General features: G+C 41.6%; 1 protein-coding gene across 5 annotated transcripts in view; it reads left to right on the plus strand.

The window, feature by feature from the left end:
• The window catches only part of MKNK1 (MAPK interacting serine/threonine kinase 1), a 41,234-nt gene that overhangs the window by 13,504 nt on the left and 5,164 nt on the right, over window positions 1-22,566 (plus strand). For all 5 annotated transcript variants that reach the window (XM_048496353.1, XM_048496356.1, XM_048496355.1 and 2 more), the window contains 7 exons: window positions 4,613-4,710; window positions 7,137-7,216; window positions 11,010-11,083; window positions 13,646-13,750; window positions 16,961-17,016; window positions 17,312-17,407; window positions 21,057-21,251. In XM_048496353.1, the coding sequence (XP_048352310.1) occupies window positions 4,613-4,710; window positions 7,137-7,216; window positions 11,010-11,083; window positions 13,646-13,750; window positions 16,961-17,016; window positions 17,312-17,407; window positions 21,057-21,251 (704 nt within the window). The remainder of the gene's footprint in view (window positions 1-4,612; window positions 4,711-7,136; window positions 7,217-11,009; window positions 11,084-13,645; window positions 13,751-16,960; window positions 17,017-17,311; window positions 17,408-21,056; window positions 21,252-22,566) is intronic.

Below are 22,566 nucleotides of genomic sequence, written 5' to 3' on the forward strand. Positions count from 1 at the left end.
CTGCCTCGAATCTTTCGCTTTCTGGGGAAGGTAATTGTGAGAAGTGGTGTTGGAGCACGCTTCAGGGTTTCCTGCTTGGATGACGCATCGGGCGTTCGGGATCCCTTCCAGTCTGGCTTCCGTGCTGGGCATGGACGGGAGACTGTCTCCTCGCCGCCGCCACAGCGAATACACGCCTGCATGCAGCTTGACCGAGGCGGATCGGCGCTGTTGGTATTGTTAAGATTCTGACAGCAGCGTTTGATATGGTCGCACCACGCGATCTTTTGGCCCACCGCCTGTCGGTCGCCTCGGGTGCGGGCACTGTCCTTCAATGGATTGCCTCGTTCACTCCTCGGGGATCGAGTCAGCAAGTGTGGTGTGGGGACCAAGCTTCCCGGCGGTGCTCCACTTCATTATGTGGGGAATTTACCTCAGGGATGCCATTGTCCCCTCGGGCTGTTATTTTAATATCTACATCGCGACCCCCCTTTGCTCAGCTGGTACCTGGAGACTTTGGGCTGATCTCTGTCATCAGTACGGCTGATGACACTCAGCCTCGATTCCTGTTGATATGGAGGGGGGGGCGGTCATCGCCCCTGCAGCTCTCCAGCACTGTTTGGGAGAGCAGTTGCTGGTTGGTTGCAACAGAGCAGGTTAAAACTCGAAATCCATCGAGAAGAGCGGAGATCCCTCTGAAAGCTTCTGGTCGCGGGGGGAGGGGAATTTCCAGTCACGGGTGTTGGGAGGGGTTTCCATTGGCGCCGGGCTCCCCCTCCAGTCAAGAGTCTGGGGGGTCCACCTGGATTCGCTTCTTTCAATGGAGACCCAGAATTGGCCCATATAACCCGGGTTGCGTGCTTTTCCATCTTCGACAGGCCCGGCTGACTGGCTCCTTCCTCTCTCCACGAGACCTGGCCACGGTTGATCCACATGCCAACGGGTCACCTCCAGGTTGGACTATTGTAACTACGGCCTTCTGCACGCTGGCCTTCCACTTGAGGTTGATCCCGAAGTTAAGCAACTGGTCCAGAATGTAGCTGACCCGCTTTGCTCAATGGAGCGCTTTCTCGCGGACCTCATATTCGACCAATACTGTGTCGCTTTGCACGCTGGCTCCGGGTTGAATTCCTCGGATTGCTCCTCAAAGCTGCATGGAGTGCTTGCACCTTTTAAGGCCTATACGCTGCCTGGGGACCCTCATACCTCCAGGACCAAGATACTTCCCATATAAATTCCCTACTAGGCCTCTGCGCCAGCAGAGGGGCCAATTGCTGGTAGTCCTCTGGCTCCTCGAATGATGCGCAAGCTGGTTTCCACTCCGGGGCCAGGACTTTACAGCCCTGACCCCTGCCTGGTGGAACACTCTTCCTCCAGTTGTCCGGGAATTCCTCGCGGGACCTTTGGTGAGAGTTCCGCCAGAGGGCCTGCAAGGACGGAGTTGTTCCACCGGGCCTTTGGAGTGTCCAGCCGTTGACTGTGTGCCCCTTCACCCTCCTATGTTTGGGCCTATTACTATCTATGTGACCCATGCTTTCTCCTCCTGGGAGGGTCTCTAATAGGAATTGCGGGCATTGCTTCTATTGTTTATTGTTTATTATTTGCTGCATTTTAAATCTAATTTAAATTATTTACAGTCTATATGTATCTGAAATTTTATGTTGTTAACCGCCCAGAGCCCTTCGGGGATTGGGCGGTATATAAGACTGATAAATAAAAAAAAATAAAAATAAAAATAGATATGTTAGTTGTCATGAAAATTGGCCTGACATTTTGCTGGAGAAAGATCTACTCTCTAAATTCTCTGAAATGTTTTTGCTCAGGTTGACATTGGGTTATTCTTTTGTCCACTTTCTGGAGTAAATGGATTGTATTCTAATACTTTTTAAAACTAAGTGTGGAACTTCCTTCCAGTTCAAGGTACTTCTTCTTCTAGAGGAAACTCAGTACTTAATAGTAGACTACAACCTACTATTTTTATGTAAAAAGATATTAGCTGTAATCCTAAGTTACTATTTATTTCAACTTTGTCCTGATCAATGGATTAAATTACTCAACTATGCTTGTTAATAAGGGAGCTGTCATTCTTTTCTTATTCTGAGGGAATAATTAGTTCAGGAGCTTATCCTTGCCATTTTCTAGAGTGTCTTCTAACTGTATTACAGTACAGTACAGTAAACCTTTATTAGGCATAAATAATTCTACATACAGTATGTTCGTTTCATAAACAACAATACAACAAGGCATCCAATACACTAAGTTAGGATAAATTATACACAAACTTTCTGGAGACCTATTGTGATATCCATATGTTAATTAAATCAATGTAATTTAGATGATTTGATACATCGAGGGACACATTTTAGTACCGTCTTTGAGATATTACTTCCGCTAGATATGTAGCGACCCTAAAGGTTATCTCAGAAGATGCATCACTGAGTAAATACTTCACTACATAAGTGCTTCAAGTGCAAATTCCTTTGTTTTATCTTTGATAATCGGGGTTATATAGTGACTACGTAGTGCAGGGTGAAGCTGACATTCCCTGAGGAGGATATGCTGTATTGTATCCACGGCATTTACAGAGCATGGGCATCGTCACCTGTCAAGCAAATAAAACACCTTGAAATATCCCTCGACAGGATAACTTTGGAAGGAAAAGGCATTTACTCCTGGCAAGCTATAAATGCTCTGTGACGAGATGGACCACTCGAGACTACAGAGGTATTTTGCTATCTCTCCCATGTAGTATGGGTAGGGTTTAGAAAGTCTGGAGAGCATACTGCAGGTTGTACCTGGGTGAAGGGACTGGAAATTTACGCCATATCAATCAGGGCTCTTTGGCTGAGCAATCTAAATATATATTCCCTCAGCTAAGAGGTTCAGAGAAATTCCAAAGAGAATCCTAGAGTTCCTATTTTGGATTTTGATATGGAACAACCAGGATATGCTCAGTCGGTCAAGATTTAAAATAGGAGAATAAACGAACTTTCCTTTTTACCCTAAAGAATATTTTTTAGCCAAAATTTAAAAAAAGCATAATCCAAGCTGCCGTTTCAATAGAGTCTATACCCAGTTCTGCATAAGATCACCCTAATTTGGGGACACACATTTTGGAACATCTAAGATTTTCCTGTTGTAAAAGGAGGACTGTATTTTCTCCAATATTAGAGTCAAAAAATCCCATCAGCCAAAGTTGGGCTTGAACCATACAGAAGGGATTTGAAAATTATTTCTTTTTGCTTCCAATATTCTTACAGCAGCTGAAACAATTTGGTTACCTTTGGTGTAAAAGAATTGTGTAATTAAGGAAGCTGAGGAACCTAGCAGTTCTAATTACTTTTGCTTTTTGCTTTGGACCTCATTGAAGTTTAATGCTTTGGAAAAACAATACCAAGATAATTGGAATTCTTTAACTTGCGGGGTGGAGCTGAAGTTGTTACCAATAACCCACTTTGAGGTTTCCAAGATTTTGAGAAAACTAGAATTTTTTTGATTTGGCATAATTGATAACTAAACTGTTTTTTTACAGTAGTCATGGAAAATTCGTGAGATATCTTAAAAGACCAACTCCTAGTATATGACAAGATTTGTAGTGTCATCAGCATAAAGTAAAAGGGGTAACTCCCTAGTATTTAATTTTAGTGTCCATTAGTTTTTTGTAGAAATTGGGGCTAAATCATTCAAATATAAATTAAAAGATGAGGAGCCAAAATACAACCCTGCCTTACACCTGTCGAGATTGGAAATTTGGGGTTAGGTCGCCCTTATTTGTGAATTCCCACCTGGTCAATTATCTGAATGGATTTTTTAATGAGAAACAGAAGCCGAGAATCCATTTGTAATACCCTAAGTTTTTCCCACAGTGTGCTCCTTTGCAGTGAATCAAGGCACTTTTCAAGTCCATGAAAGCCACATAAAGTTTCTTTGTACCCTGGTTCATATATTTATTGGCCAGGAATGCTAAAAGAAAGCAATGATCTATGGTTGATTTGCCTTCCATAAACCCTATTTGTTCCTGACCTATAATTGAGTGTTTAAGTGTCCAGGTCTTAAGGTAACGCATTTAGGTGCTTTGTATATAATTTACCCATTATGGACAAAAGAGTTATGGGTCTGTAGTTTTCAGTAAAGGTTTAGATTGCCTTTTGAAAATGGAATTATAATGGAATTGGAGCCATGTCTCTGGGATAATTCCATAACGATCTACAAGGGTAAACAAATTTGCCAGCTGAGGCCTCCACCATTGGGGTTCTGCTTTAGTAACTCGGCAGGAATGCCATCAGGCCCGGGCGCTTTGCCTGTTTTTAGATCATATATCAGTTCTTCAACTTCATCCACTTTTACAGGAGGCCAGACTGGAAGATGGTTCATAATGTCATTGTCAATCTGGTTTAGTGGAGCACTGGACACGTTGAAGATCGAACAATAGTAGTTAGACCAAGAAGAGCATGGAATATTTTGAGTTTGAATTCGATCTTTGGGATTTAGATGTTTTGTAACTGTCTGCCAAAAAAGTTTCCCACTCCTTGATTTTAGAGAAGTAAATAATTGTTTCCAATTATTTTGATGGAAATTTTTTTTCTTGAGGAGAATTGTTCTTCTAACTGTATATGCTGACTGTCTTTGGCAGATTTATACAAACTTACTGCAGAGTTGCTTGGTGAAGGGTCCTATGCCAAAGTTCAGGGAGCTGTTAGTTTGCAAAATGGAAAGGAGTATGCAGTTAAGGTAAGAATATTTTAAGTTTTTTATTGCTTGGAATTATCTTGGAGAAGCCTGGGAAGTATTTTCCAGGAATGTACAAGAAATAGAGATTGATATGATTTAATATTCATGGATTTAATGTATTGTCGGCTATTTTCACAGCCAGGGGATTAGGTGCCAGAGCTTCGACAAGGAAACAGGCAGAGTTTTTTCGTTGCTGCATCTGTGGCTGGCATCTTCAGAGGATCTGATCCTCTGAAGATGCCAGCCACAGATGCAGGCGAAACGTCAGGAGAAAATGCTGCTAGAACACGGCCATACAGCCCGGAAACCACACAGCACCCCATTATTCATGGATTAGTGATGGATTTTGAGTGTTAAGTGATTTGAGAGTAGCATCACTTATGGTGAACATGCATGCCTTTTTTTGATTTTGCGGCTGAATTAGATGTCTATGCAGGCACATGTCCACTTATTTTTCTAAAACAGGCTGGGATGATCTGTTAGTAATGAAAATGCTTCCTCTGTTTTAAGTATTAATAAGTAAAGATTTTCTCCTATGCCAACACAGGTCATTACTGAACCATGGGGTGATTTTTACTAGGCAGACTATGTGTGCCATTTCCTTTCCCAATCAATCTGGGTATTCGTTTTTCTGACCTTGGAAGGATAGAAGGCTGTGTGAACCCATGTGGATCACCTTGTTGTTTATGACTTCTGATCAAATGGGTTATGCAAGTTTTGAAACAATACAAAAACCTGTTTTTTCCAGGATGAAGGTGAAATGAGTACATAAGCAATCTCTCAACCTGTCTGTAGTAGCTTAAAATGTATATAAATAATGTTCAAGTTGATTTTAAAACAGTTTTCCTTGTGTGTTTTGTGGTAAGGGTTTATTGTATTTTCTTACGTTTTATAAGCCACTTTGGATATGGATACAAAGGGGTGGGTTATAAATACTTTTAATAAATTAATTTGTAGGCTTATTACTCTGTATGTAGCAATTCATTTCATTGTAATGCTGCATGCTGTCTGCACTGTTGGTTTTGCGTATTGTTCTGTCCTTACTGCACTGAACTCAGTAAAAAAGGTGGGAATTATACATGATGTAAATAAAATAAACATATAGTCCAACCTTAGGTGCCCCTACCTTTCCATCTTACATTAACTAGCATGAAATATTTTAGTGTCTAAATTATTTAGAAGGGCCCATAGTCTGCATGCATGCTTGTGCAAATGCTTAACTTTTCAGTCTGTAACCCTGCATAGCAAGCAGTTCATGATGCTTTGGATATTTGTAGCTGCTTAGTGAGAATCACTTCAATTGTTGAACACTATATATATTATACATTTTATAATGACATTCCAAGTGTATCTTAAAAGTGCATTGTTCCAATTTGGACACTAACTTTGTAGCTGTCAGTCATCATTCTCCTAATATTCCAGTATCTGCAAGATGACTGGAAATTTTATTTATCTGCCAGCAACAAATCCATTTACATTTGGGGCCTCTGTATGAATTCACTCATTGCAGAGGTTCTTAGAAACAAAGCTGTATCTATTGCTACCCTACATCCTGGACAAATCCTATGGACCTTGTGGGGCTGCCATAAGTATCTGTACATTTGTTTTTAGTGGTACCTGTTTCCCCAAAACAAGACAGGGAATAATATATTAATTTTTGCTCCAAAAGATACATTAGGGCTTATTTTCAGGGAATGTCTTATTTTTTCCATGATTTTGTTCCCCCCCACATGACCAGATCAGCTGCCCTGGGGAATCTGTAACTAGGGCTTATTTTTTTGGAGTAATGTTTATATTTCAAGCATCCTCCAAAAATGCTGAAAAATCATGCTAGGGCTTATTTTCGTGGTGGGTCTTATTTTTGAGGAAACAGAGTAGGTTTAATGTATCAACTTGTAAGTTGAAAGTGTGCACGCGCATGTTAGCTTTCTTGAGCTCCTTAAAAAATAGAGCTTTGTACACCAACAATTTATTTTATTTTAAAATCTCTAAACTTTTCACATGGACTTGGGGAAGGGGCTGCATAGTCGAGGGCACATCCCTTCAAGTGGCACCCAGGGCATCCACCCTGGCTGCCCCACCTTAGATACACATCTAATCTCCCTGTATAACCCTCACCTAAATTTATGAGTCTGAGCTGCAAGAAGTTTGTTGAGTAATTTAAGCTATGTATATTCAGAACAGTGTAATGTAGATGTGTCTAGCTGTTGAGTCATCCTGTGTGTATTTGATTATGTTAGGTTTGTGAGATGCCTGAAAATACCTTACATTTTCAAAATTAAACCTATTTACTTTGTTAAAATATAAGAAAATTGTTGGGAAAATGCTGCCCAAACTGTCCAGGTTTTAGCAGCGTTTCCCTCCAAATTTTCTTTTGTCCAGATAATTTTCTCACTATGAAAAACAGCTTTCCATTTTTCTAACAGATAATTGAAAAATGTACTGGTCATAGCCGAAGTCGTGTGTTTCGGGAAGTGGAAACATTGTATCAGTGTCAAGGTAACAAGTAAGTAACTCTCATAGTGTTTAACGGTATCATTATATATAGTAAGAATTACTGTTCATTGTTGTAACTTCTTTACAGTCCCACTGCACAGGTGTACAGGTCTGCCACAGAGGTATTCAGCAGCTTCAGGTGGCTCTTCCCACCTGGCCCATGAGCGGGGGGGGGCATGCCTTACCTCAATCCTCCATTCGTTGCCACAGAGGTAAGACATGCTGCCTTTTCCTTACTCTCCTCTGAGGTACAATTGGCCTCTGAGGAGAATCTTTCTCTTCAATTGGAGAAAGAGTTTTAGCGAGAGGAATTCGCTGATCTTCCTGTTCTTTGTGTTCATTGTTTCTCGCACTAGTGATTTTGTTGTAGGTGGAGGTCGTTGCCTCATGTTTAGCGTTCATGATGGCCCTTTCCAAAAACTGAATGTGGTGCCAAGATACCATAATCAGACGAGCACTCCCTGGGCCTGTTATGTCCAAATGAATCTTACAGTGTTGGTGCTTGCATGTGATTCTTAGAACATAAGAACATAAGAACTAGCCTGCTGGATCAGGCCAGAGTCCATCTAGTCCAGCACTCTGCTACTCGCCGTGGCTCACCACGTGCCTTTGGGAGCTGCGTGCAAGCAGCTTATCCTGAAGGCAAAGAAGGAGAAACTCTCCTGATTGAAAGTGATTGCTATAAGAGAAGGCTCTTATGGCCCACAGTGCGCAGTTGTTTAGCCCCACTGAAAGTGAGAAACAGACCCATATAACCTCTGTGGTATCTGCACAGGTGGCTTCTTCCTCGGGTCCAACCTGTCAGCAACCTCATTAAATCAGCCACTGTTCCAAGAAGCGCTTTTAAGCCACCTCCAAAAAAGGTAAAGTTGAAGCAAAACTATTCCTCTAATCTATCTGGTTTATTGCTGCCATTATGGAAGACAGTTCCAGGAGCAGATGGTGTCTGCCCCATACCCTTCATCACCTCATGTAGAGCATGGGGTGAGTCCTCTCACTTCTGAAACTGAGATGGAGGAAGTCAGGCCTCCGACACCAGTGGGGTCAAGACCTAAACCTAAAAAGAAATCCACCTGGGAAACATCCATTTCTGCCCCTGTGTTCTGGCAAACACCCTGGTATTCATGCCCTCTGACCTTGGTGCTCATTCCTCAGTGCAGCATCCAGATAGTCAAGAGATGTTGTTTCAAACAGTCATTCCCAGGCTGTCATCCATCACCTCTGATACAGTGGAGGTCCCATCAATGCCAAATACCCTTCCTGCACTACTCCTGTCACCAGATGACTCTTAGGCCGGTTATGGAGAAAGTGCCTGCTGTGTGATGGAGGCGAATGTCCGTCGCAGCAAGATTTCTTGTATGCATGTATTTCCTGGAGCCCTGCTTTCACTTTCCATTCTTTCTGCCGCAAGTGAGACCACTTCTAGCATTACTTTTAATTTGCTTTACTGCCGAACAGGCAGATTTGCCAGCAAACACAGCTTTGTCTGAAAATCTTCCCTCTGCCCATGGCCTTGCTGTCTGTGTCTCCCCTCTCGCCCCTCCTTACATATTGTCTGCTCCTTCCTGCTTCTCTGTGTTCTCATATTGAGATATCGATATCTTGATATAATAGTAACAGAGAAGTTTTTTCCAAGGCACAATTCAATCAGCATCTCTTTTTAGCTCCACACCACCTCCCCCACTCTACTTCCACCTTCTCTGATATTGGGGGGCGGGGGCTTTTTGAAACTTTATTTCACACAAGCCTCTATTTTAAGCCAAGCCTTTCTCTTCTCCTACAGCAGTGCGAGAGAGAAAGGGAGAGAGAGATCCCCCTTTTCAGCAGCATGTGGCCCAGGGAATTACTTGACCTCTTTCTTTTGTTTGGGAGGCAATTATTTTGGGGGAGGGCTATAATATTGATAGAACTGCAGTAACAGATATATCAATATAATAGGAATGTAAAGAGTTTTAACAATGATAGCAATCATGAGATCTGTGCCTTTAAGGCTAACTTGGTGAGTTAAGAGAACTAGGAAAGGAAAGGGCTGTCAGACTTCAGCAAGCAGCTGCAGGGCAGGCATTAGCTGCCTCCTTGTGTAAAAACAGAGAAATACGAGGAGACCACACTATAGCTCCACTGCACAGCTAAGAGCCCCAAGGTAAGCTTTACATGTATAATGGGCCTGATTCTGAGGGTGACTTTCTCTCTTGCTCTGATCCCTCTTCTGGTCTGTCGCTGGATGAGAGGGTTGAGAATTCCGCTTTGGTGCTGCCAACAGAGAACTTTTAGACAAAGCAGTTAATAAGAATGGTCAAGCCTATCTGGCTACAAATTGTCTGATCCAATCTGAAACCATCAGACCCAGCACTTCGAGTCACTTATTCCAGCTTGTCAGGGCATATCGCCTTTCTCAAGCTTCAGGGCCTTCTTGAGACTGCTAAATCTGTTTGGGCCCACCAGCAAGCTAGAAGACACGTACAGAGTACAGCATGAGAATTATCAATTGCTTTTCACACATCTGCCTGCAAACTCCCTTGTGGCAGAGATCATGCCTTAACTGGTTTTCTCTTTCTTTGGTGTGTTCTGTTAAAGTTGGAGTCCTGCATTTTTCCCATCTTTGCAGATTTTTTTTTCCTGCTTAGCTTATTTAAGAGAGTTTTCTAGGTCAAAGTTCTCAAATTCCTTATCAAGATAATGAAATTTATTAAATAGGTTTAGTATAGAAAGATAACTTTTCATCCATCTGATTGGCACTTCTGTAGTGGCACCTGTGGCCTAGTATATTAATCTGGAGCATAATGCTGGAATCTCTGGAAGAATGTCTGACCTTGGGATATTCACTAGACATAGAAGGAATGCTTGTTTGTCTAAGGAAGCAGGAAAATTGGCAGGCTGTTTTAATGAATACTGAAATGAATAGTATAAAGACACTTGATGTCCTTTCCCAAAAAACATTGATGAACCGACATTGACACAGCATCCATGAGTCCAAATCAAAACAGATCATACCTTAAAAGGACTTTTAAATACCATTAACATGATGGGTTCCATCTGCTGTACCACAGATCAAGTTCCACAGTTGGAATGGAATTTTTCCTTATCCCCATGCCCACTTGAAATGCTGACCCTGTGTGTTCACATTCATTGTAGACTTTATAAGGTGGCTGGTCATTCAGTTAATGATAGCACAATCTGTAATTAAGCTATATAAAATACAGTTGTATATTATCAGGAAATTGGAACAATGGCACTTACCTGGTAAAACAGGGAAATGAAAGATTTACAGCATAATCCATATCCCAGAGGCTGCCAGGGATGGTAGTGCTGCCATGCCGCCCTCTTGCCTCTAGAGAGCTTTCAGAAGAAACAAAAAGCCACCCCAGCCACCCGAAAGGGTGGTATAAGTCCATCCTCCCCACCACCAATGTTCCTGGGAAACCCCTGGGATGCCCCCAGTTGCACCGACCTACAAGTTAGGCTGATGCAGCTCTGAAAGAGGTGGCCAGAGGTGGTTCAAGCTCTGCAGTGCCCGTCCACCTCCCTGTTTGCCCTCCCAGCCAATGCTACTTACATCTGTTCGGAGGGCAAACTCAGTGGTGCGAACCTACATTGCCCCTGTAGCCATTCAGCCCCCCAATCTGGATTGGGCTGCCCAATTGGTATGTTTGTGTCAGTATTTTACCATTATCTAATCTTCTTGACTTGATCTTTTATCCAACTATTAAGTCATTGTCAAGACTCTTCTGTTGTGTTCTTCAGCATGTGAAGTTTTGAATATGTAGGAAAAAACCTAAACCCAGTTTATCTTTTCCTTTAAGGAACATTTTGGAATTAATAGAATTTTTTGAAGATGCTGAAAGGTACTACCTTGTCTTTGAAAAGCTGCTTGGAGGTATGGTATAGATATCATGTGTCTGCATGTGTTCTTAATAAATTGCGTTTGCAAAGCAGTGTTTTATAAGTCTTTAAACTTCCAGGAGAAATAGTGAAAAAGTAAACAAAGGAATTTTTGAAGTAATATACATTACTCATTTTGTCCTGTGTAAAATTAATCTGAAGAGATAATTTTATTTATTTATTTTTCAATTTATATCCCGCCCTTCCCTCAGGGCTCAGGGCGGCAAACATCAATAAAACCACAGATAATCATACAATATAAAAACAATATCGGCACAAACGATATCATTTAAAACTTTCACAATAAACAATAAAAGAAAAACAGATGGCAATAACACCCTAACCAGACACCCATGGGGGGCAGTGATGTTCCAGTCAGGCTGGCTGGCACATTATAAAAGCCTGGCAGAAGAGCTCAGTCTTGGGGGCCCTGCGGAACTCACAAATGTCCCGCAGGGTCCTGATCTCAGCTGGGAGCTCATTCCACCACAGCGGGGCCAGGGCCGAAAAAGCCCTGGCCCTAGTAGTGGCCAGCCGAACTTGTCTCGGGCCAGGAACCACCAGTAAATTCCCCTCCAATGAGCAGAGGGGTCTAGAGGGGCAATATAATGCATAATGGTATGTCTAGGCATCCACTGATTGCCCAGTCTTAAAGAGTCATAGCTTCTGAAGATTAGGATCTATAACAGCTGCATAGAATAATTGTGTTTATGTCCATTAGAATTGGTCAGTAGGCTTGGTCAAGATTGGAACAAAATTAACATGTTAAAGTTCATTTTTTTCTTGCTGTAATTTACAATCCAACAACCAAAGCCAATGTACCTGTTGCATTGTAATGAACATACTAAATCTTATGAGTAAATAAGCAGTTATATTGTCCATAGCCTGCCTCATATGCCATTTCTGAAACTGTCTTTTACCTTTTACCTTGTTGTTAATTCCCAAATCCTGCCCTATTAAAATATTATATAGGAATTTTGGAGTGGTATGTATTAGGAATAACAAGTGTTAGCCTTCCCAGTTGGGATGAAAAACTTGAAAATGTGTGATGGTATCTGTTTATGGTTGAAGCATGAGAGGGATAATGTTGGGTTTCTGCAGTCTGTATACACTCACTTTCTCATTGGCTATTCTGCTGTTTGTTTTTATATCATTTGGGTATAATAAGCACAAAACAATAATAGGACTAATAAAACCTAGACAGATTTGCATAATTACTATCAGTAGCAAGCTCTACACTACCTGAAGACAACTTGATATTTTATTCCAGAGAGGTAGCATTGTTAAAGAAATAATAAGTAAGAATTTTGTGGAACCTTAAAGATGAACACGTTTTTATTTTAGTATAAACTCTTATGGATCATTAATGTGTACAAGTAGACTCCAGTTCAGAAAAGTTCATTCTGGAATAACTTATTATAAAGTTGCTGCTGGGTGTCTCCTTAGTTCTGTTACTTAGCATAACTCCTCTAGATATATGAGGAGGAAAGGAAAAGGAAGTACTATGTGAAAGTACATAGTAGTTATTGTTGATACTGCATAATATATAACACAGAGAAGCTGAACTGGTTGAGTCAGTGGCAGCAGGAAACCAGGTCACTGGTTGTGTCAGTGTCTCTGCCTCTTGTCTGGAATCTTCTCAACCTGTCGTGCTTTCTTTCTCCATCGTTGGTGTCCCGTCCCCATGTAAATTTAGTCCCCATGTAAATTTCTATCCTTTTTTCTGTTTCCTGCACTTTAGGTGTTTTACTGCTTCTTCCCATTTTTTTTTCTTTGAAAATCTCTCCTTGCCCGATTCATATTTTTAGCTAGGGCAACCAGTGACATAGCATGGTAAATGAATGGCTTGAACATGCCATAAAGTTGATGCTAGATGCGTATGACCTGTGTCCTTCATCTGAGCTCCTGACCATGCAAAGACACAGTTCATGCATTTCTTGTTGGTTTGTTTTTTGAGTTTTTTATACCACCCTACCCCCGAAGGGCTCTGGGCGGTGAACAACAGTTTAAAACATACAATCAAGTCCATTTAAAATAAATACAGCGTTTAAACATATAAAAACAGCGTCAGCTATTGTCTTTTTGGATGGTTCCATTCATGCTAATGTCTATCTGAAAGATTAGAAGCAACTCCCTTGCAACTTTTCCGTGATACTATTTCAGTACCACTCATGCTTGAACATGTAAACTGCAGCATTAGTGTTTCTTCTGATCTGTTTTCTGCATACCCTTATTTCTCTTTTTCAAGGGTGCTGAGCAAGTTTTTGGGTTTTTTTTAGTTGGCAATCATGTATTTACTTGTATGGGCATAATTTTTGACAATCTTAGTGGTGCCTCCTGTGAATTTGCAAAAGTGTTTGGCTGCACCTGGCATGAACTATTTATTGACGCAACCAGTTTACCTACAAAAAACAATACTTCTGGCCTGGTTGGCATTGAGATCAGAAATATTGTTATTCAGCTTGAATCAAACGCATCTGCAGTGCTGGAGTCTAGAATCACTTGCTTTCAAATGCCTTTCTTCTAAAAAGCACCTGCTTGTCCTCTTTCTCCACAGGCTCTATCCTGGCCCATATACAAAAGCAAAAGCACTTTAATGAGAGAGAAGCCAGCAGGGTAGTGAAAGATATTGCCTATGCTCTGGATTTCCTCCACACAAAAGGTAAAATGAAAATTCTCCATTTTACCAGCTCATTAACATTGCTTATCTTTCAGGTCAGACAGAGTCAATTCATACAAAGAATTCAGCATGAAATATGGGATTTTTCTGTTAGTCATGTTAAAAGCTTATTATTTTCTCTTGGAAGACATAATATAAGGTCTTTAGCAATACTAATGCTGGCTTTGTACAACAGTTACTGAAATTGGTAGTGATGAGCATGTTCTGTGGATCAGTTGAGTCAGACCCAATGATTCAGGCCATGTATGTGTCACTTGCAAAAGCCTGATTACTGACTTGATGCCTAAAGCTGTCTGATAGCCAGCTAAGCTTACTGTCTTGGGACCAAGGCTGGATGGATGGATTTTGGCTTCAAATATGCCTAAATTTTGTTGACGTAAGCATATCTAATGACTGACTTTTTCAAAGTTCCAGTCCATGAGTACAGTTCTAGGATGGCAGATGTTCTGCTGCTCTGTTTCTTATATTGCCTCTCTGAATAGATGCAGGTTTAAGTGACTTCTGCTAATGCTTGTGGGGGAAATTGATGCAGTGTCTGCAGTGCTGAAAATGGCACATCTTTTAGCAGACAATTACAGCAGCATCAGATGTGGCTTTGAATTATTTGCCTTTTTGTAGATAGCAGCTGCCTGTTTTTGCTGTGCTTGATGCCTGCCTAATCACTTGCATACTTGAAAAAATAAACAAATTGGGACTTGCAGCAAACTTCCAAATCATTATAACTTGCCAAAAGTGGCTATAAAGGTGGGAATGTTTCAAACTTCTCTGGCATCTGTGTGGCTAAATTGCATATGCTGCAGCTGACCTGGCAGGTAATGCTGTCTATCATCTGAAAGTGGCTAGAAAAGGTAAGACAAGGGAGGAGTGACAGGGAATATTCCCCCACCCCCGATCCCTTCTCTCTTGGTTTTTCTGTTGTTGTGGACCATTCCTGTAGGATTTGAAATGATGGGGTGGCCAACTCTCCCTGTTGATGGGGGATGGGGGTGGTCAGAGCTGAAGGCTTGCAGTCTTTCAGCTCCAAGCCTCTCCCAGTCAGCCAGCTATCAGTGTTACACAGTGGTAGCCAAGGTTCATGGTAGAGTTCACAAGATTGCTGCCAGAACTTACCTTCTTTAGTTTGGTTTTTCAAAGTTTTTCTGCTCCCCCCACCCCCCAGTTGATTCTGGCCCCATTTTATACTACTTTTGATTTGCATTGTAGGGCCAAGTTCAGAAGTAGAAATGCAGATTAGTGTACAAAGCTATTCTGAGGCATTATTTTCACAACCAGAAGTTAAATTTTTAAAGTCATTTTTATGCTTAACTAGCACTAGCTAAAGGAAAATCCTGTTTAATAAGCAAAAACTTTTCATTAATCAAGCATATTAACACTTTCAGTGGCTGGTATTGTATTTACTTCTGGATGTAATAAATCATTTATTTTCAGTGTTTTCCTGTGGTACCACTGCAGTAGCAACTCTCTATCATTCAATTAATTTAATATGGCATTCAAAGTGGTGGAATTTGAGGATCTCAGCTGGCTTGCCTGTTGAGGAAATTAATTTGTGGAAACACCATTGCTGAACTGAACAACTTGGCATATGATAAAGAAAGTGTTAGAACATAACAATTAAATTAGGGTTTGCAAAGTTGGGTTAAAGGCTATGGCTTGTAGTGAAAAATAATCTGGACAGAGAATGGTGAGGGAATGGATTTTTCTTTTAGGTCAGTGGTTCTCAACCTGTGGGTCGGGACCCCTTTGGGGGTTGAATGACCCTTTCACAGGGGTCGCCTAAGACTCTCTGCATCAGTATTCCTCATCTGTAAAATGGATAAATGTTAGGGTTGGGGGGTCACCACAACATGAGGAACTGTATTAAAGGGTCACGGCATTAGGAAGGTTGAGAACCACTGTTTTAGGTATTGAAGGTGTAACATACTTGTAGGGAAGGAGATGTTGCCATGTGACATACTGTATATGCTCGTGGATAAGTCAAGTTTTTCAGCACATTTTTTGTGCTGAAAAAGCCCTCCTTGACTTATACACGAGCCACCCGCAGCCACCGCCACTGCCTGTTGTCCCCCTTACTCAGTCATCTTTTTCATTCCCCACAGGCTCTGCAGGCTCCGTGCAGGGGCTGATGGGAATTGTAGTCCATGAGCATCTGGAGTGCCATAGGTTTGCTACCACAGGGTTAGGCTGAGAGTGTGAGACAGGCCTAAGGTCACCCAGAGTGAGGTTTTGAACTTGAATCTCCCATATCCAAGTTCTGTTATACCACACTGTCTCCCTAGAGCTTAGACATAATCCTTTTTTCCTGACATCAGACACTTGCATAGAGTCTTACCAGGCACCCGTAACAAGAAGGCATGGCTGCACAAGAAGGGAGAGATGGGATGCAATATTCTGGGGAATGTTACAAGAGAATATTAGGAAGTAGAAGGGAAGAATCCAGGCCTAGCTTTTCTCTGGAGTTCCTATGTAGAAAATTAAATGAACAGCTGAGCAAAAAGCTCATGATCATCAAAAGGATTAATCTTTGACAGGCAAGCCTAGCATGGTGGATTCATACATCCCATGATTTGGGTTAGACCAGAATTCAGGGAGCATTTCTACCCAACAAGCCTCTTTTCATTTTTCATTTATTTCTTTCCTTAGCCTTTGCTTTAGTTTTCCATTTTGTCTTGTGAATACCTTCCACTCCGTAGCTTCTAAGAAAAATCCTATTTGCTTGTGTTTTGTAGTTATAAGGCAGACAGATTGAGAGTTGGGGCAGCAAATAGGTATAAATCCTTCAGCTTTTGGAGTAGAGAAACTCCCTGTGTATCTACATAGTCTTTGACGGTTCCTCATTTCTAGGTGAACAGGGGCATCCAACATGGAGAAATAGAAGCAGTGCACCTGTAGCTGCATCCACCAAATACTCAGGGGCTTTTTTTGGGGTGGGCAGTAATGGCTGGCCACAACTGTAGTGTTCTTATTTTTTTCTGGTTAGTTGATTTGACCACTTTAACCATGAAGTAAATTTAAACCTCAAGAATAATCATTGTTGCATTAGCCCAATTTTTGCTGTAATACCACTTACTATAATATTACTCTGTGCCTTGAGATTATTTTGGTACATGGTGTGGTTGATGAGCAATATCATTATAATTCTGTTTTTATGAGAACATCCCCTCAGTTTGACAGGACCTCCCTTTTTGTCCTTAGGTATTGCTCATCGAGATCTGAAGCCAGAAAACATACTGTGTGAATCTCACGATAAGGTAGTTCATACCTTGTAGTTTCTTTTTGTTTGTGTTAACCGTTCTTCAGGATTAATAATTGTAGAGGGCCAGCTCTGTCACTGTTGCCACAAGTTACTTTGTTTTTACAGCACCTTAAAGACTAATCAGTTTTTATTCTATTGTAAGTTTTGGACTAGACCCCCACTTCCTGATGTGCAGGTTCTTGTACATAGGAACTTACGTTAAAATACATGTGTATATCTTTAAAGGCTGCAAGATTGTAGTTTACTTCAGGATTGTGCTTATCATCTTGACGCATTTTCCCTTATTTCAGGTGTCACCAGTAAAAATTTGTGACTTTGACCTTGGGAGTGGAGTGAAACTCAATAGCGCATCTACTCCAATAACTACACCTGAACTGACTACTCCAGTATGTAGCTTAGTACATTCTTCTGATGTTGTGGTAATACAAGGGAGGAGGATCAGTGAAATAAACAGTTCTTTGGTTAAAAGTTGTACAAATGTTGGGCTTATCAGTGGTGGGATTCAAATAATTTAACAACTGGTTGTTTACGAAGTACCATTTTAACAACTGGTTCTGCCGAAGTGGCGCAAACCTGCTTAATCCCACCACTGCTTATCACACAATTCATGGTGGAGATCTTGTAATTTCTTAAAGTTTTGGTTCTTGACCTTGTCAAGACTTGTTTTCTGAAAATGAACCTCAAACATGTTAACTATCCTCAATTTCTTTTGCGTGTTCTAGATAGCTGCTGTAACTGGTTCTCCAACAGCTAAAAGTTTTTCCCTTAAATTAATGGGTATAAATTGAGCATCCAGAATAAGCCAGTCTTTACAGAGCATCATGCTTCTAACTGCATGTATGCCTTGGACACTTTCACAGCATGTGGCTAACAGAAGATAATTTCCTCCATAAGTTACCATTGACTCTAGGTAATGACCCCAGTTTTGTCCAAAGCCATGTTATGGCCACAAAACAGTAGTTCGGGATATCTTGCATTTGGTTTCTTTTGTCTCTGTCATAAAAACAAGCTTAGTTGTTAGCTTGAGCAGCAGGGTTAGAGAAGAGAGAGGAGTATTTTTTCTGGTAAGGATGGAGGAGGACATGATCTTATAATCAATTCTAAACTCTTAAGCACAGTTATGGGAGTTCAATGCTGCATCTTCAGTGCCCCTTGATACTGAAATCTCAGATCACCACCTCTGGCACTGCTACCCATAGACAAAAACTGGGAATGATGTCTAAGTTAAAGGCAACGGCTACTTTCAGTTACATGAGATCAGGCTTTATTGAGTTGTTTTTCATGTAGTTACCTGTTACACCTAAAGTAATATCAACTTTTTTTTCTCTGTAGTAAACCCCTTTTGCATGATATAAGTACCTTCTGCAGCCATCTTCTATAAATTTGATTTGCATCATTCCTGCACATTCACTTTGGTGTAGGGGAGGTGTTAAGCATTAATAATAGCATGAAGCCCTAATTCATTTGCATCTAGCAGAATTGCATTACCCTGTACCTCAAAACACCTAATCTACCCAAGTCTACAAAATACAGCCTTCAGCATTGTTGACGTGTCAAGTCTTGTACCTATCATCCCTGTACCTAGCATGTGTTTCATTGATTTAACCCTGCTAAATCACACTAAACAAGAAACCAAAGAGTCCTCAAACAAATAGATTCTAGATTGCAGTCTAGTCCTTTGAACTTTGAAGTGGAGAACATGCACGAGATGCTCGTTTCAGGTTTCTTCACCACCCTTGTTTGAAGTGTTTGTCTTCTGTGAACCTCCATTTGCACAGACACTTCAGCCACTGATGTCGATTCACATGGACTTGGGATTGTAATGCAGCATAGTTGTTCAAATTCTATTCTGTACTCCAAGGTCATTCATTTATTTCCATATGGTCACAGCTTAAAACGTGTGCATATTCAAATGCTGTATCATGAGATACCTAAGAATTAAAATTCTCCATGCCTTCATTTGGTTCTGCAATAGCTGTTGCTCAGCAACTGGCACAGTAGTTTGCCAGTGTAGTGGGAGGCAATCTGATACTTACTTGCAAGAAGCATGAAACTTGCCATGAGTGAAAAATCAGTGGGTTTAAATCTTTTGAATAAGGCTGTTCTATAGTATTATACATATGAATTAGATTTGCATGCAGATCTCTCTGTTCCTGGTATTTAGTGTCTGTATCTGCCAGCTTGGACAAACAGTTCATAGTTTAACTGCATTGCAACTGTGAGGTGACTAACAAAGCTGTCAAGCTGACTCTCTCTTGTTACCTTAGGCAAAAATTGAAGGGATTAAGTTGCCTCCTGGGCTTTGACTCTGTTACTTGTTTACTATCTTGCCTCAGTTTTCCAGGGCTTTGTGTTTTAAAATAGTTATGCAGGGGTATTCCTGTGATTCGCTTATGGCAGTGATGGCGAATCTTTACGAGACCGAGTGTCCAAACTGCAACCCAAAACTCACGTATTTATCGCAAAGTGCCAACATGGGAATTTAACCTGAATACTGAGGTTTTAGTTTAGAAAAACGGTTGGCTCCAAGGTGCGGGTTACTCGGAAGTAACCTTGGTGGTAGTCAGTGGCTTTGCTTTGAAGCAACCATGCAATGCTTCGAATGGGTGAATCACGACCCTAGGAGGGTTTACTTAGAATCAAGCCCCATTGCCAGCAACTGAGCTTACTCCCAGGTAAAGGATCACACTTTAGTTCTTCACATGAAAATCAGTGGGGTTTAACAGAACTTAACAGGGTTGCTTATACTACTTCCCGAAAACTCGGTCTGAGGTTTAATGCTGAAATCCAATAACCCCACCACCACAAAATAGAAGGCAGTCGAGGAAGGCAATCCTAAGCAAGAATGATGTGTGAGGGGTGGGAACTTCAGGAAATCTAAATTTGTGGAGCAGCCATCTGATTTCCTTCACATGTCATCACAGCACTTGACTTCCCACAAAAATGCAACAGGAACAGAAAAATAAAAGCATGCAGAATATGGACCTCTCTGTCCCACATTTGAAATGGACCTCTCTGTCCCACATTTGCCTCTGTCAGAATGGCCCTAATTCTGACAAGGGGGGGGAAGGGATTTTCCTCTCCCTTTCCTGCCAGCTGGTCGGGGCCTGGTTTAGCTCAGTTCTTTATCAGTGTGAAATGCCTTTTATCTTTTGTACTTTTGCTTTGACCCTGTGGGAACGGGATTGGTGTCGCGAGCCTAGGGACCTTGCAAGATCTCTCCTCCCTGCCCTGGGCTCCCAGGCACTAAAAGCCCCATCCCTCTCTCTCCCAGGGGAGGTAGCCCTTAACAAACAGTTCACTCCAATCAGGGTGAGCGCCTGAATCCCATCGCTGCGACTGCGCTGCTCGTAGCAGATGCACTCCTCCCAATGGAAGCCCCTCACCTGGACTGCTGCTTTTTAATCCTACCCCCAAAGTTTTAGTTTGGTCCCAAAAGTTACATGCCAAGAAAAGCATGCCAGCCTCCAGTCTCCCAAGCTTTGTGGGGGTTGGGGGGTACTTGTGGGGCAGTAGATGGTACTTACAGCAAATCAGGTTGACTCAAGAGGACCTCCCTGAAGTTCAGTCCCACCTGGCAGAGCACCTTGTGCACAGCCAACCTGTGCAGCGTGAATCCCAATGCGTTTGCTGGCAGCCGCCTCTAGCTGGGCAAGGGGAGGGGGAGATGATGGCATGCGTGCCCACAGAAAGGCCTCTGAGTGCCGCCTTGGGCACCTGTGCCATAGGTTTGCCATCACGGGCTTATGGTCTACCAATAGTGTGTGAAATGACAGGTATTCTAGAGAGCCATGAGGTTTTGGGAAAATATTAATATTAAATATTAATAATTGTAATCCAAAATAGAAATATTGAAAAACATTGTCTTAAATAACAGTAAACAGAACATTAAGTATATAAATGTGCACCGTGAACGAATCTTTGCTATGATTTAGATGTTCTTAAACACTAAGACCTTGAATATTTCTGTTTTCATCTGACCGTAATTGTGCTTATTTAACTCTATAAATGTGATCTCTCTTGCACACATATTAGTGTGGTTCTGCAGAGTACATGGCCCCTGAAGTAGTAGAAGTATTCACAGATGAAGCCACATTCTATGATAAGCGCTGTGACCTGTGGAGCCTGGGTGTGATTTTGTACATCATGTTAAGTGGCTATCCTCCTTTTGTGGGGAATTGTGGTACAGACTGTGGATGGGACAGAGGCGAAATCTGCAAAATTTGCCAGGTAACTGAGTAAATTTGGGTATCAATAGAAACGACTGTCGTGTTAATAAAACAGCACTAGCCACGTTGTTTTACGGCCCATCTAGTGGCAATCTATAATATAACTCTTAGTTGAAGAAAATGCTGTGGTTGGTCCTAGTCAGTACAATGTCTTAAGTCCCATTTTTCCTTCATCCTATTAGAGCCCTTGTGCTGTAGAATACAGTTCACCACTTTGGACTGCAGGTGATGGTACCAGTTTTTCTGTGAAAACAGAAAAAAAGCACATTAGGGGGAGAGCTTCTGCCCCAGGAGTCTTTAACATATAGAGGAACATCCTGCAGTATGATCCTCTGCCTGTAGTCTAAAGTACTGTAGTGTGTTTTACGACCTCAGCATTCTGCCACCTATACTCATCTCATTCTTTTGTTAGATTGATAGTTGCCGCTTAAGGAGGCTTACATTAGTAAAATGTGCAAGATATGGGCTCTTGCCATCAGACTTACAATCTAAAGATACACAAGAGAAGGGAGAGTATAGGGGAAAGAAAGAGCAAGGTGAGTTTGAAAGAATTTATAAACAAGTTGGGAACTTTTAGAGGAAGGGAATTTGCTTTGCCTTACTCAAATTCCCATTTCCTTATTCTTTCTATTCTCTCCCCCCCCCCAAATTCTCCCTCTGCCTTCTTGCCTACCTGTGATTCCTCACCCTGCTTTCTCTAGCTCCCAGTTTTTCCATAGCCCCACCTTGGCCAGCCTCTGTTCTCCTCAAACCTCATAATGTTGAAAAGGGAAACAATGATGACCAGAGGCTCGCAGGGCAGTCTTGCAATATCTCAGCAGCTATTTTGGATCGCCTAGACAGTACTTCAGGATCTCAGTACCTTCAAACTTATTGTTTTGTTCAATCTGTTCTTTTCGAAACAAGGGGTTCCCTGGGGATTGGAGAAACACCTAGCTTATTTTTGAATTTCCCCATTGTTTGAGGGGTTTTTTGATCCACATTGTGGGACTATCATTGTTAGATTAATGACAGTGCCAGACTGATCTTGTTTTGGCAGAATGGTTCAACTATTCTGTGACTCTTTTTTCTCTGCAAGTGATGGCAGCCAGAATGTCCTTTCCTTGTTCTTCTCTAGCTGGCAGCTGGAATAGAGGCCTAGCTGGCAGCTGACAGAGAGGCCAAGCAAACTGTATCTTCTCCTCTGGATGATCACTGGGAAATTCTTTTGCATGTGTAAATCAAGTCTGAATTGTGTAATTTGAGGATTGGGAGAGGGAAGCAGACAGCATATGGTTTGGGGGAATTCATACCTTGGCACTCAAAGAAACATTTCC

This window comes from Sphaerodactylus townsendi, linkage group LG05, assembly GCF_021028975.2.
Source record: "Sphaerodactylus townsendi isolate TG3544 linkage group LG05, MPM_Stown_v2.3, whole genome shotgun sequence".
NCBI lineage: Eukaryota > Metazoa > Chordata > Lepidosauria > Squamata > Sphaerodactylidae > Sphaerodactylus > Sphaerodactylus townsendi.